The following is a 14,089-nucleotide window of genomic DNA, read 5'->3' as shown; positions in this document are numbered from 1 at the left end:
ACACCTAAGCGGTGCAGTGAGAGCACTTTTGAGCAAGGATCCATACAGCACTACAAAACCAAATCAAGGTCAGCAGAAAGGCACACAATATCATGATCCCATAATATTGACATGGAAATATCCGCGCATACGAGTGAAGGAACACCCGCCTAGAACACGTGGCTGTGGGGGGCATATGTGCATCTAGCCAATTCGTATTTATGCTCATATTACGGTATGATATGATATGATATGGCATTTATAACGCGCCTATACACAAGTGTTTGTGTGCCAAAATTAGGGTATGCAGTGATTATTAGGGTGAAAATATGACCTAGAATGCAGCCATATCTGTGGACCCCACTTCAGAAGATTCATTACAGTGGAGAGGGCACTGGATTGTGGCTGGCAGAAAAAGCCCTGGCATTCCATGTTCATTTGTCAACCAGTACATTTATTTTGATTTTCGTAGATATAATCTTTTCCCAAATCCCATTAGATTTCCCTCCGGCGGATGGGGGTGGGGGGGAGTGAATGGGGGCAACAGAAAGTGCAACAGAAAGAATGCAGAAAATCAACTGTTCCCCACAGCCCGGGTCGTACTGGGGCATAAAATTGTCTTAGGCACCAATAAAAAAGTGGCTCACCGCATGACATACACATAGACCCGTGTAAATGGGTGGACAAAACCTACAAGTGCCATCCCCTCTGTCACCATGTACCCTCAGAAGGGGGAGGGGAAAACCTAATTAACTATCAAAGGCTCCATGGATCAGCCCTGTCCTTTTGTTGAGCCTTGCAGAATGGTGGCAGCGATTAACAATATTAGCATTATAGTAGAGCATACTCAAAACAGGCCCACATGGGGCCTGGCTGCAGAGATTAACAAAGGAGACAGGGAACTCCAACAACCTTGAATATGCATCTGTGTCAACCTGAAGCCAACTCCCACCTCTTAGTATCAAGGGCATTGAACTGTCATGTCTGGGACAGCTGTTTACAGTCGTCATCCCCACAGGGGGACCCCATTCCGAAGGTACAAGGATGTTATTGGCAGAAGTCAGAAAGTTTGGTCTCGCCACAGCTGCAAGGGAGACCTGCTGCTTTAATCAGGAACCACAGAGAGCTCTATTAGCCAGAGCGACCCTTTGATCAACAACAGACAGTAAGATGGGTGGGACTTAGTTTTGCATGTTTTCACCCCTTTACCTTTTCAGTTGCAAAGCACTCTGGTTATGACCTCATGCATACAGGAGGTTGCTGGTGGGGATCCAGGATTGGTTCATTAAGGTAGGCTTAGCCTACAACAATCAATGTGGCCCATTTGGCTTGAAAAGAGGACTGAGTCCCTCTTTTGGACAGATTATCTGAAGACTTTGCAAGGAGTAGGAAGAAGAACTCAGCATTGAACCCTGGCTGAAGGTACAGTCTGCCTTACATCTTCTGCCAGTGAAGGAAGGCCAGGACCTCCAAGAGGGAAGCAAGATCCCTCCCCTAAACATCTTCCAGTGAACAGAGGGATATACTGAATCCAGAGGACCCTCAAGCAGCCCCAGAACCAGTACCCAGCCAGCACACATCATGCCCTGCTAGACTTTGCAGCAAGCTTCCAAGGTGGTAAGTGCCAGAGAGTCTTTGAACCAAACCAAGGATAGGCAGCTGCCTGCAACACTCTCCCCAGCTTTGGACCGTCCGCTTTAAAGGACAACACAAGCCCAGTGAAGAAGCTAGGAGGAGTGCATCGACAAGCATCTACCGACGTCTGCATTAAAGGACATTTTCGAGCCAGTAAAGGCCCTCAAGCTGCAACCGACTGCACCGCTGACTGGTGTTATGCCGCAGTCACTAAAGCCATCCGAGACGCCTCGACCAATGCTTCAGAATCCCTGATCAGCACTGAGACAATGATTCCTGACCCCAAGCTGCTGTGTAAGCCAGCCGGCAGCCATCCGTCCAGCCTCGCTCGCAGAACTGCCTGTCGCCTGATAACCGCAGCTGTCTCTCATCTTGAACTCTGTCGCAGAAGCTGCAAAGCCTCCTGAAACCGACTTGACCCTGTCAAGCACCAAGAACATCTACAGCACAAGGCACATTTTGGTTCTGTCCCCCTGGTCCTTCTTCGAAGGCCCCCAGTGACATTTTACGACCCACTGCTCCCTCTGTGTTGAAACCGATTATCCTTGAACTATAGAGATTCATTTATTTACCGATTACCCTCCTGTCAGTATGCAGAGTGCATCCCTTTTCCTTCGTTGAAACTATCTGTCCTCTGCATTCCGTTACAGGGTGGGTTGTATTTTGTTGTATGCTAGAACTGTCTGTTGTGATAATAATCAAGTAGATATTTCTATACAACCTTGACTGGACAGTCCCTTTTATCATTAGGTAATAATAGTATTTTTGCTGAGTGGCAACCAAACAACGATCCACAAACTTGCAGAGATATGACTGCCGTTCAGTCCACGTTACCAAATTTGGACAAAGTGGATTATAATTTGGTTGTGTTTTCAATCTGTTCGGATCCCTTCTAGTGTACTAGAGGTGTGGGGCTGATTGATGCTTTAGAAACCGATATGCATACCTGGACCACTGGTGCCCCAGAAGTTGATTTGTCACAATAGGGATGCCCCTTTCTCATTAGAGTTAAGAAGTGATGTCACAACTAGACTGAAAAATGTCGGATGAAGTATCCCCTACTCTAGGCTATGAGGATATGGAAGGTCACCTGGGAGTTCCATGATCAAACAGAGGAACTAATCAGAAGGTATAAGAACAGAGAACTCTGAGGTGACTTGCAATACCGTTTTTATGTAAAGTAGGGAGTATTTTGCAGTGTGAAATAAAGATATTTTAGAAGAAAGGAATTTGTAAAGCATGGCAAAATGTTCATTAAGTGCTGCAGTGGCCGCTGGAATTCTGCTCTGTGCCAGTACGCAGCAGGCATTGCAACATCAGTACACATCTGTAATATCTGATTACAATTGCAGTAGTGATGCCATGTTCTTATTACTGGTCAGTATTGATGTCATAACTAAACTGTAATGAAAATATATATTTGCAGACTTTTATACAAGTATTACAGGCAGCCATGTATAAAATTAACAACAACATTAATTTAAAAAACAAAATTATGGCTAACTTGCGAAGTTTCATTGCCAAATCCCTGGTCATTTGGGAAACAGGGAAATTGTAAAACACTGCCAGCAATTCAAACATTTTTGCGAATGTGAGATGATGGGTGGCTGGAGAATATGTAATATGCCACACAGATTTATCCTGCCACAAAGGGTGTTTCTTAGAGTTAATGCGTGAGGAAACGTATTCCTCAGAATACCTGTGCCCTTTGTCGCCCATCAGAGTAACGCTACCTGGAAACATACTCATCAGAGTTACAATGGCAATTAATATCTCCATAAAACTGACTGGGAGGAGGCCCATCGTAGCCTGTCCTTCTTAGGGACTACGCCAGGAAGGACGGCCTTGAGAATTCCTGCGCTAGTGAAAATGGCGCCCTAAATGTACTCCTTAAATGAAACAGAGGTTTACCTAACGGTCAGTCACCTTATACGAGGCTGGCAACCCTTTCAGTGCCACCATAATCCCGCTGTTACCAAGAGGGATGGTGGGTGGTGTTATCCGCCACTCCGGAGCACCATAGCGGGCAAGCAGACCAACAGACAGAAGTTCAGCGCAATCATAATTATAGATATCGTCATCCGAATTAATTTCAGTACATTATTTGCTTTAGTACTTTGCCTGGTCCGGACCTAAAGCTTCCTCCACGGTAACTTCCAGCATCACCACTTCACATAATGTAACCCTTTTGGCTATACGTGTTCCATGCTCACATCCTCCATTCATCTGGATATCTCAAAGGGTTCTACAAGCCGCTTTGCTAATATTTCGCCTAGAATTCTGGGCACTCAAGGAGGATTGGTTGCCCCATAGAGCTCGTTCACACATTTGCATACTCTCCAGACACCCTTACACTTTCGCTCTCTCCAGTTTATTTCTATTTTCTAGATCCATGTGGAATATTTTACTATTCCCCATTACCCGTGTTAGCCTTCAATGTCCACTCCTGCTTCTTGCACAGTTGTTAAAGTTGCACCTAGACATGGGCAATGCAGCAAAAAGACGGCGTGAACAAAATGAATTGCTTACAACTCAGCAAATCCGACCTGCCCACACAACAGGTGGATGGAGGCAGCTGAAAGAAGGCGGGTGTATTTCAAGCATATTTGTATTCATGTGTCATGTTCTGTCAGTCCTTTCGGAGACACCCCTATTTTCTGAAGAGTTTGTCAGTACCTGACAGGTGAGTTCACATTTCTTCCCTTGCCAGCCCGGTGCACAGGTGCACGAACCATCCAGGGTATTGCAGGCTCCACCGTTGAGGCATTGGCATGTTAGGTTGCAGCCCAGACCCCATGTGCCGCTGCGACAGTTGATTGAGCAGTCTACGCCGTGCCACCCTGTCAAGGAAAATCAGACAGAGAAAGAAGACTGTCAGGCCCATTCATGAGAAGCGGTGTGCATGGGTCCCATTTCTGTACTGTGGAGTTAGCATGGATCTCCTAATGCCAAACTCCTTTGGGAGGTAGGCTATTTCCTCCATATTGGGATGTTAGTGCTTTATTTGACAGAAAGATGTGGACTGCGATGCTCAGAATAAAATGTTTGGCCATGGGCCTTCTAGCTTCAAGCCCCGTGTTAGGAATACATCTCCACTGCTAACTACACGTGTATCTAAAGGAGGCACACACATTGTTAATAAATATAGGGTCTCTTGATGTTAATGTCTATCCTGGATTCTCAATAAAATATCCAGGGCCACCTTTCTTACGTTTCACATTTTAATGATCATTTTTCCTACTCGGGTTTTACTTCACTTTGCGAACTGCCCCCACTTCTGAAATAGGAAGTGATATGAGAGTAGGATTGAAAGTGCAGGATGTAATCAACAGAGCAGCAAACGTGCAAGGTTCCACTAGTTACTACTTTAAAATCCTACTCCCTGACCACACAGAATCCAGCATTTGGCAATCCTGCCCCTTCTGCCCCACCTCTTCACTGACATACACACAGCCTGTAATCATGTATCCCAGCCCATAGACATGCACTTTGGGGTGCTGCATACATGCACCATTGCTACTATTACTACTTGTACAGGTACCCATATCACTATTACTACTACTGCCAATACCACTTCTACTGGTACATGTACATCTTGGACACTACTGCTTTTGTGTGTTACACTTTTCCCGTTACTGTATGGATTGTGTCATGTTGCATTGCACATTCTATTGCTGGATATGTATTCTTTCTGTCTGGCCTGTACAATGCACTGTTCAAAGGGATCTTTTCTATTGAGTGCCTTGTAATGTGTCCTTTTATAGACTTGCCTCTGAATAATGTGGAATTAAATACTACTAGTCATACCTCTTGTGTTACACTTAATGATACTCGGGATTCTATTGTTAGTTCCATTACTACATAAAACACTACTAACACTATATCCCTACGACTTCTACCACCACTACAGTAACTACTACTACTGTACTACTAACACCACCATTACTACAGTGACTACTACTACCATATTACTACCACCATCACCACTACAGTGACTAGTACCATCTACTACTACCACCTCCACGACTACACTACTACCACCACCACCACTACACCAACCACTACTACTATACTATTACTACCACCATTACCACTATATCACTACTACCACCACTACTACTAATACTATACTACTACCACCACTACATCGACTACTACTACTATACTACCACCACCACTACAGCGACTACTACTACCACCACCACTACTACACTACTACCATCACCACAGCGGCTACTACTACCATACTAGTACTACCACCACCACTACTACTATACTACCACCACAACTATACTACTACATCACCACTACAGCTACTACTATACTACAACCACCACCAGTACAGCAACTACTACTACTATAGTACTACTACCACCACTACTATACTACTACCACCACCAACACCACTACAACTACAAATATACTACTACTATTAACACCAACATCACCACTAGAACGACTACTACTACTATACTACTACCACCACCAATACAGCAACTACTACTACCACCACCACCACTACAACTACCACCACCAATTCAGCTACTGCTACTACTACCACCATAACCACCACTACTACTACAGCTACCACTACTACCACCACCATTACAGATATACTGCTACTACACCTATTACTACCGCCACTACTACTAATAGTAGTATTGCAGCTACTACTACTGATACTACTATGATTACAATGTCTTATACTGATATACCTACTACTGGCCATGCTTCTGCTAGTAATACTATTTTTACAAGTACAAATTATACTCCTATTACTACCATTACTACTAGGGCTGCCTATAGTGATACCCCTTTTATTACTAGTATCAATATTGCTACCACAACTACTGGTCATACTATTACCCTTAGTATCACTACTAACTAGAACTACTAATACAAGTAATGTGGCAGCTACTACTACTAAAGCTGCAGTTGCTACTACAACTATTATCGCTGGTGCTAATTTTACTTTGAAGAGTACTGTTATTTATACTGTTAAAACTACCTCTAATATTACACATATGAAAACTTCTAATGACACTTCTACAGGTCTCCTGCACTATCACTAGCACTACTACTACTATTAATACTAGTATTCACACTAAAGGTTTGACAATTATTACTACTGTTAATACTGATACTACTGCTATAATTAAGGGTGACAACAAGCACTGCTAATACTGCTTTAACTACTACTATTAATACTACTACTACCACCAGTAATGCCTTTATTACCACCAGAATTAGTACAACAACTGCCCCAGTTAGAGTATGGGTATTAGCAGCAGTAATAGCCCTCTTACTGCTACTCCTGATGGTTCTTCGATTACTGGCATCTCTAATCTCTAGGCGCTCCTAGCTTTAAGAGCCAGGGGAACAGAGGCATGGATGTTACCCGCCACTTGACTGGGACTGGATCTCCTTCTCTGCCCCCTTCCGCTGAGTGACAGAGCCCACCTAATCAGAGATCACTCCACTGGTTGCTCCCCTGCAACCTCCAGACAAAATACTCCTTAAGCTGATCAGACAACCACAGTGGCAATGCAACAGGGGCCCCAAATCTGCACCTTGACACTGTGAAGCCTTACAAACAAGCGCGATGAAGCAGCCCGAAGGTGACATGGACAACTCTACAAAACACCTACATTATTAAATGAATAAAGAGCTGAAGTATTACATTGGTAATACTTACACTGTTTCTACTACCACGAGAACAAAAGTATGGTGAAACTACTAGCAGTAGCACTGGAGGCACCATTAGGAGTGGTATTTGCAGAACTTGTAATATTAGTAGGAGAATCAGTAGGTGAGCTAAGAGTAGCAGTACCATCTGCTGCATTGGCTCTACGTGTAGCAACAGCAGAAGTAGCAGTAAAATAAGTGCTTGTAGTATCCATGCTTTTAGTGGTAGTTCTAATTATACCGCTAATGCTAGCAGCTCTGAAAGTAGGACCACCAGTGGTCATACTGCTTGTACTACTACCATGGCTATCAGCAGTCAGACCCTCAGTATTAGAGTGTATACTAGCAGTGGTAATGATGATAGCGTAGAAGGTTTGTGCACGGTTTTGGGAGGCCCTGGCAACTCCGGTGACAACCCTCACTAAATGATGTACAGTAAGAAGCTGAGAATGAAAGGGCCCAAAAGCCTCCAGAATCAAAAACACAATCATTGCCCAGCGCTTAAATCGTACTTCTCGGCAACACTTACCTGTTTTACAAGTGCAGGCGCCATCCACAGCAGAGCAGAGAGCACTATTTTTACAGCTGCACACAGAAGAACAGTTTGCTCCATAGTTGCCTGGGGGGCAAGGAGAGGAGCAGTCTTCCCCCTGTCAATGGAAGGAAACCAGTTAAAAGGATCAGATTCACGTGAAAGAGGCTCTTCCACCAGGGGTGAGGGCAAGCACCGCACCCAACCCCAGGCGTGCTTCACAAATATGGCCAGCAGCAGCAGTATCCCAAAGGCGGTATTCAGTGATTATAGGGGTGGAAACAATATATGTCTTTTACTGCTCCCTGAGCCCACCCAGCACTTTCTGCATATATAGGGGGGCTGGAATATGTCAGAAGTGGGTTAGCATGCATTTCTCTCCATACACTTATGAGTCCAATCGATTCATTAAGGTACAAGTTTGAACTCCAAGACTGGACCTAACCTACCCTCTGTGGACTGGAAACAAGTAAACCTCCTTGCCATAGCATGCACACACCACAGTGGGATTCTGAGCGGAGGAGGGCTGGGGGACATGCGCCTACCCAAAGGCTCCTGATTGGGGATCATCAAGGACAAAGGACATTCATTATTCAAAGATCATGGGGTCTGGTACACAATGTGCGCGTAGAAGGGCATTTAGACAGGCATTGTGCCTACCTACCGGACACAGGTAGTTCGCTTCACAGTCATGGTATCATTGAGGGCACACACGGGTGCCATGGTCATAGTTCTCTTTCACTGTTTTATATCCAGAACCGCAAGCTCCAGCGTGCCACATCTGTGACCCAAAAATCTAACCGACTGCAAGCAACATCATATCACTTCAAGGACACTGACTTTTAACATATCGTACCTCTACCCTAGCAAACTAAAAACAGGAACAGTACACTGAAGGCGTATACACTGAGAACAAGGCTTAGGACAATGAGGCAGTGGCTCTGGTGCAAGCACGAGGAGGCCTAACAGCATTAGGTGTTCAGCACTGAGACAGGGCTCGCACTTGGCTGATATTGGTCTACCAGCCCGAGCCTGGGTAGGCCCGAGTGAAGCAAGGGCACACCTCTGATATCAGCCAGGTCTCCCCTCAAAGTCCTTAATGCTATTAGCAGCCAAGGGTTCCTTCTGGGTAATAACATTGTTGCTCTATAAAGATATCGTGTCTGCGCCCATAAACCAGCATAGTCAGCGGCAAAGTACCCACACGTTTGCTACCCGCACTCGGTATCATGGCATCAGAGTGTGGTAAACTAGGCACAGCACACAGGCAGCCTTGCTTGGTGCCGCATAAAATCAGCGCAGCTGTCATCTCAAAGTGTCGGTCCAGTTTGAGGAGAAGCGGCCGAGTGCCGCAGAGGTTCAGAACCACTTCGGCATTGAAACGCCTTGTATTTTTTAATGGCAATCTCTTAAACCACTGTTGAATATATAGACACACACACACACACACACACACACTAGCGCGCACACGCACAATAGCACACTGCCTGATTCATATGGTAGAAGTACCATCTCGATTGATCACAAAACCTAGACACACAAATACCATTTGGGAGCTGGCATGTAAGGTGAGCATGACTATTAGTGATCAACGCTGTATTCTATACAAATACAAAACTACAAGTATCTTTGTATACAGTAAAAATATAATTGTCATTTAAAAGCAGTTATGTTTTTAATATTTTTCATCGCAAAAATGGAAGTGGTTTTCTTTTAATTGTGGCACTGGCTCCTCTTGAGCCCTGACCTAGCAGAACCGTCTTGATACCAGAGGTGGGCTGCAGGATTTAACCAGTGGGCGTCCAAAACGACTTACCGTAAATCCGGGAGCGCAGGCGCATTCCCCGGTCACGCTGTGGCAGTCGGCACCATTCTGGCAGCTGCACACCTGTTGACAGGATTCGCCATAGAACCCAGGCGAACACGTCTCGTTGCAGTAAAGTCCGGCCCAACCGGGCCTGCATGCGCACTCCCCCGACATAGGGTGACAGCTGCAAGGGAAAGAAGGGGAGACATGACTCTAGCTTAAACATGACATCTGGGATTTAACACACACAGACCTGTTGTTCACGGGGAAGCTTTTACTATCCATTCTGACCAACAATATAATTGTTCTTGCATTTTTGTTTCTCATTCGTTGTATTGTTTTCTACTCTAGACAGTAGACTCTTACTGACATTGTCGGTAACGTTTTAGTGGCCTGTGAATGGCAACAAACAAAGAGTGTATTCCTTTGCCTTTTCATTCAGAGTGTTGCTGCCTGCCAGGATTCAAGATGGCCACTTTGAAAAGCGTGAAAAATGAAAACAAACATTTGGCTACATTCACATCCCCGATGAACCCTTAAAGACGATATATATGCAGCTGCTGTTGCTCAGATGGGAAACTGGTTTTCTGTTTAAAGTGATTTTGCAGAGACTACAGCCAGTGTCCTGTTCCCAGACAGGGAAGCCAACTGTAAATTGTTCCACAGAGGGAAGGGCCAGACTTTGCTACCGCTGTGGACTCGCTGTTGCCTGCTCGTTTCATACCTGGCGCCGGGACCAGCTGTCTGTACCTGGCACAGCAGCCCCAAGGAGTCGGCGACACGGGCAGCTGTTGCCTCTTGTAACACATGGACTTGGTCAGCTGTGCCGAGATCACAAAGGCGGGATTGTGGCGCGAGGGCTCTAAAGGCCCTCACTCCGACCCGAGGGCACAACCCAGGACCAAAAGAAGTGACAATGAGAAGGCTATTTAACGGTCGTCTTCTGTCAGGAGTTGAAGGGGCGTCCCGATGCGGTGTCCCCGAGAAGGAACGAACAGCACGTGCAGGACAAGAACGTGTCTCTTCAATGCTATGAGCTTTGCTTGCAGCCATGTTTCAAATCATCTTTTAGGGTTACTAAGTGACACACTAATATCAGTCTGATGCCTTCATTTAATAGCTCACTCTACAAACGACATTGTAATGAACCACGGTATTTTTGTGTCACAGGCTTAATGGGAATCATAAAGTAATGTGTCTCACATTTTTTTCTGTCAAACAGGAATGCACGCCATTCGCCTCTAGAAACAAACCAATTCACAGACTACTCCACTGGTCGACAATACGAGGCTCATTGAAGAGAATGTGTACTTCCTGTTTCTTTTCTGTGTCTGCTTAGGTCTTGTTTTGGGTTAGTCTTTACTGCACTCTGCTCACATTCTCTGTCTAAATATCTGTTATAACTGCCCCACTGATGCAGTGTGTCCCTATTTCCACTTCCATACATTCTGGTGATATTTAAAATTAAAAATGGCCTACCAGAAAGTGAGCTGTTTAGGTCTGTGATGCCCTCACGACATCCACGAAGGAGGTACCACCTCCTAATATTACTAGCTGTGCCACAGAATGGAGGCCACACAGATACGTCTGGGTACAAACACCTTTAATCTTACTCTGACCATTTTTCGTGCTCAGACGTCACTTCCCAGCATATCCCCCACCCCAAACTGCCCTCTCTAACATAACGAGGCTGATTGTCAATCTGACATCTCCCCCTTTCTTAAACATTGAATTACCATCAACCCATCTCTTCAATTAGTCTTAGAGGTTTTATCTTTGCCCTGACCGGCTTCCCCTCTCTCTGACGGTCTGGGCTTCTTCTCGGGATGGCCTGTTCTGACACCTCCCACTCTTCATCCGATGCCTCACGGTGTCCTTGATATGAAGCTTCGGAGTCCTATGCACAGTGAGATTTCTTTATCCTGATAGTCCTCCCTTCCTTGTTACCTGCAGTGATCATGGTGCCTTTCTTCTGAGTGATTGTCATGATGTCCGGTCCAAACCTGGAGTCTTCCTTCCGGTGTGTCGCTTGTTTCACCGCCACCCTGTCTCCGATGGCAAAAGACTCTTCGCGGGCACCTCTCTTGGAGTCAGCCCTCGCTTTCATCCTCTCCTTTTCCGCCATGACCTTCTCCCGAATCTGTCTGTCACAGTTCCCCTTCTCACCTGGCTCTTGACCTTGTGGGAGTCGAGTCCTGATCTTCCTGCCAAACATGAGGTCTGCCGGACACACACCTGTGGTGCTGTGGGGAGTGTGGCAGTAGTCCCTCATGAGCTGGTATAGCACCTGCTCACACAGTTTGCCTGTGACGTGGGCCACTTGGGGTCCACTTTGACATTTCCCTTAAAATGTGCAACCATGTTGTGAGCCTGGGGGCAGGGAGGGGCGTTATCTTCTGGTTTTTAAACCCCATGTACTGGGCAAAATTGGCTAAGTCTTGTTGCGTGAAAGGCAGGCCGTTGTCAGATTTGATGAGTTTCTGGATGCCGTAGGCTGTGAGAATGCGATCCAGAGCCGGTATGACCAAAGAAGCTGCTGTAGAGGATAAAGGTTGCACCTCTGGGAACCTTGAATATGCATCCACTACCACTAAACATAGGAGCCATCAGTTATTTAACAATGTTAACTCTTGCAATGGCGTGGATTTTATTGCTGTCCCTTGGTCATGGCATGAAGTTTATTTTTTTTGGTTTACCCAAGTCTTATATGTGGATGCTCTCTTGATCCCACAGAGAACAAGGTGAAATCTGCGGTTATCAGTTAATCACGCAAAGTGTAATGCTTATATTTTTAACCTAATGTTTTCTGAGAATGCCCACAAGATGCTGCAATGTTATAGGGGTAGTATCGGTTAATGTTATCAGCTAGCGCGCCGTAATGTGTACGGCTTCTTTGTTACTAGAAGGAATATATCTGTAGGCCTTTCATTGGTGACCAGAAAGCACCCAGTCAATAACACCGTTTAATTGTACAGTCAATTATAGGTCTGGTGGCTTTTCCAGGATTTTGATGGTATTGTTGGGGCCTATGAGGGTGCACTTGGAATATGCTGGCAACACCTGGGCATGAGGTACTAATCCTTCCATATGGCTTATGATAGTGTTGCTGGGGCATTTGAGGCTACATTTGTCATTTGACGGCACATCCTGCGATACTATACCTATTAATCCAGGAGGATAACTCAGGGGCTACACGTTTGTCTGGGAAGCAAAACAATGCATAACAACACAGGTTCGAATCCCGGTCTCGCACTTAAAAACGTAATGGGTGTGTCTGCATATTATTGTATAATGACTATAAAAGGTTTATGATAACATGATTGGAGCACTGAGTATGTCCTTGTCTGTAACAGCCAAGACCGGCTGACCTTCCCAATGCTTGCTTTAGTTATATTAGTATTTCACTAGTGGCAGCTTAAACTCTTCGACTATCATTTATCTGATGTTGGATATCTAATTTATGGGCGGACTTCTGGTAACATACTTTAAAATCCTAGATTCGGAACAGCCCTAGGAAGAGTTACAATGTCCCTGCAGGACCCTCTACACCTGGTGTTCCATATCGTAAGAGTGGGGCGGGATCTGTAACATGCACAACTATTTTGTAAAACATCAGAAGAATCTTACAAACTAGCTATTCTATGCCTTGATGGCCAAGGCAGCAGTATGTGGCCTACTGTCATGTGTCGAGTCTGAACATGTAGGCCACACGTCAGATACCTGGGAGAAGGAGCGTTGCCTTTTTTCCAAATTACGCTCTACGCACATCATCCCCAAATATAATTTGTAAAGATGTGCAGCCTTCCGTTTTCAACACGAGGCCCTGTGTATGGCAGAATGGCCAGCGAGCGCCCTGTCTCGACGCACGCTCATTTGCATGTTTATTTAGCCGCTGGGGCGCGCATGCCACCGAAGGCATGGTTAATTACTGCCCCCCAGCGAGTGTTAGTCAAGTATTGATTGACATCCAATCAGCGTTCTGTCATTTGTAATTAGATGTACAGCAGGATGCTCAAGCACCGTCAAAACCTCTTAGTAAGAGTTCTCAAGCATCTGCCTAATTGGCAGTATTTGTTTTTTTCATTTTTCTTGCTGGAACAAGGAAGTGACACAAAGGTTGAAATTCAGATTTGTTTTGTAGAGTCCTTGTGAGAGAATGCCCTCTGTGAGGGTGTGATAGCCTTAGCCTTTTTGATTTTTATGAGTAGAAGGATGCAGGTAATTCTGTTTCTGAATAGAAGGTCTGCTAACGAGACCACCATTTCATCATGCTCCATGCCCAAAGTTTGTCCACTCATCTGCCTTTGCTGAGATAGTCTCCGGACACCCCCAATCTCCAGTCCTGCAGTGGCAACAGGGTAGGTTCCAAGGTCACATATGCATTCCTGACAGCTGCTAGAACAGAAAGTTCCAACTGGCATAAGTGGCTTTTTAATTGTCTGCATTGCTGA

At 45.3% G+C, this 14,089-nt stretch overlaps 1 protein-coding gene across 1 annotated transcript in view; it reads right to left on the bottom strand.

Annotated features, from left to right (window-relative positions):
- Positions 1-14,089, bottom strand: part of MEGF10 (multiple EGF like domains 10) — a 373,462-nt gene that overhangs the window by 112,729 nt on the left and 246,644 nt on the right. Inside the window, exons 10-12 of the mRNA XM_069625609.1 lie at positions 9,648-9,822; positions 7,829-7,949; positions 4,291-4,454 (exon numbers count right to left, since the gene is read on the bottom strand). Coding sequence (XP_069481710.1) covers positions 4,291-4,454; positions 7,829-7,949; positions 9,648-9,822 — 460 coding nt within the window. The remainder of the gene's footprint in view (positions 1-4,290; positions 4,455-7,828; positions 7,950-9,647; positions 9,823-14,089) is intronic.

Source organism: Ambystoma mexicanum, chromosome 6p (genome assembly GCF_040938575.1).
Source record: "Ambystoma mexicanum isolate Mex_15411 chromosome 6p, UKY_AmexF1_1, whole genome shotgun sequence".
NCBI classification, from domain to species: Eukaryota; Metazoa; Chordata; class Amphibia; order Caudata; family Ambystomatidae; genus Ambystoma; species Ambystoma mexicanum.
This window is presented reverse-complemented; position numbering and strand designations above follow the sequence as displayed.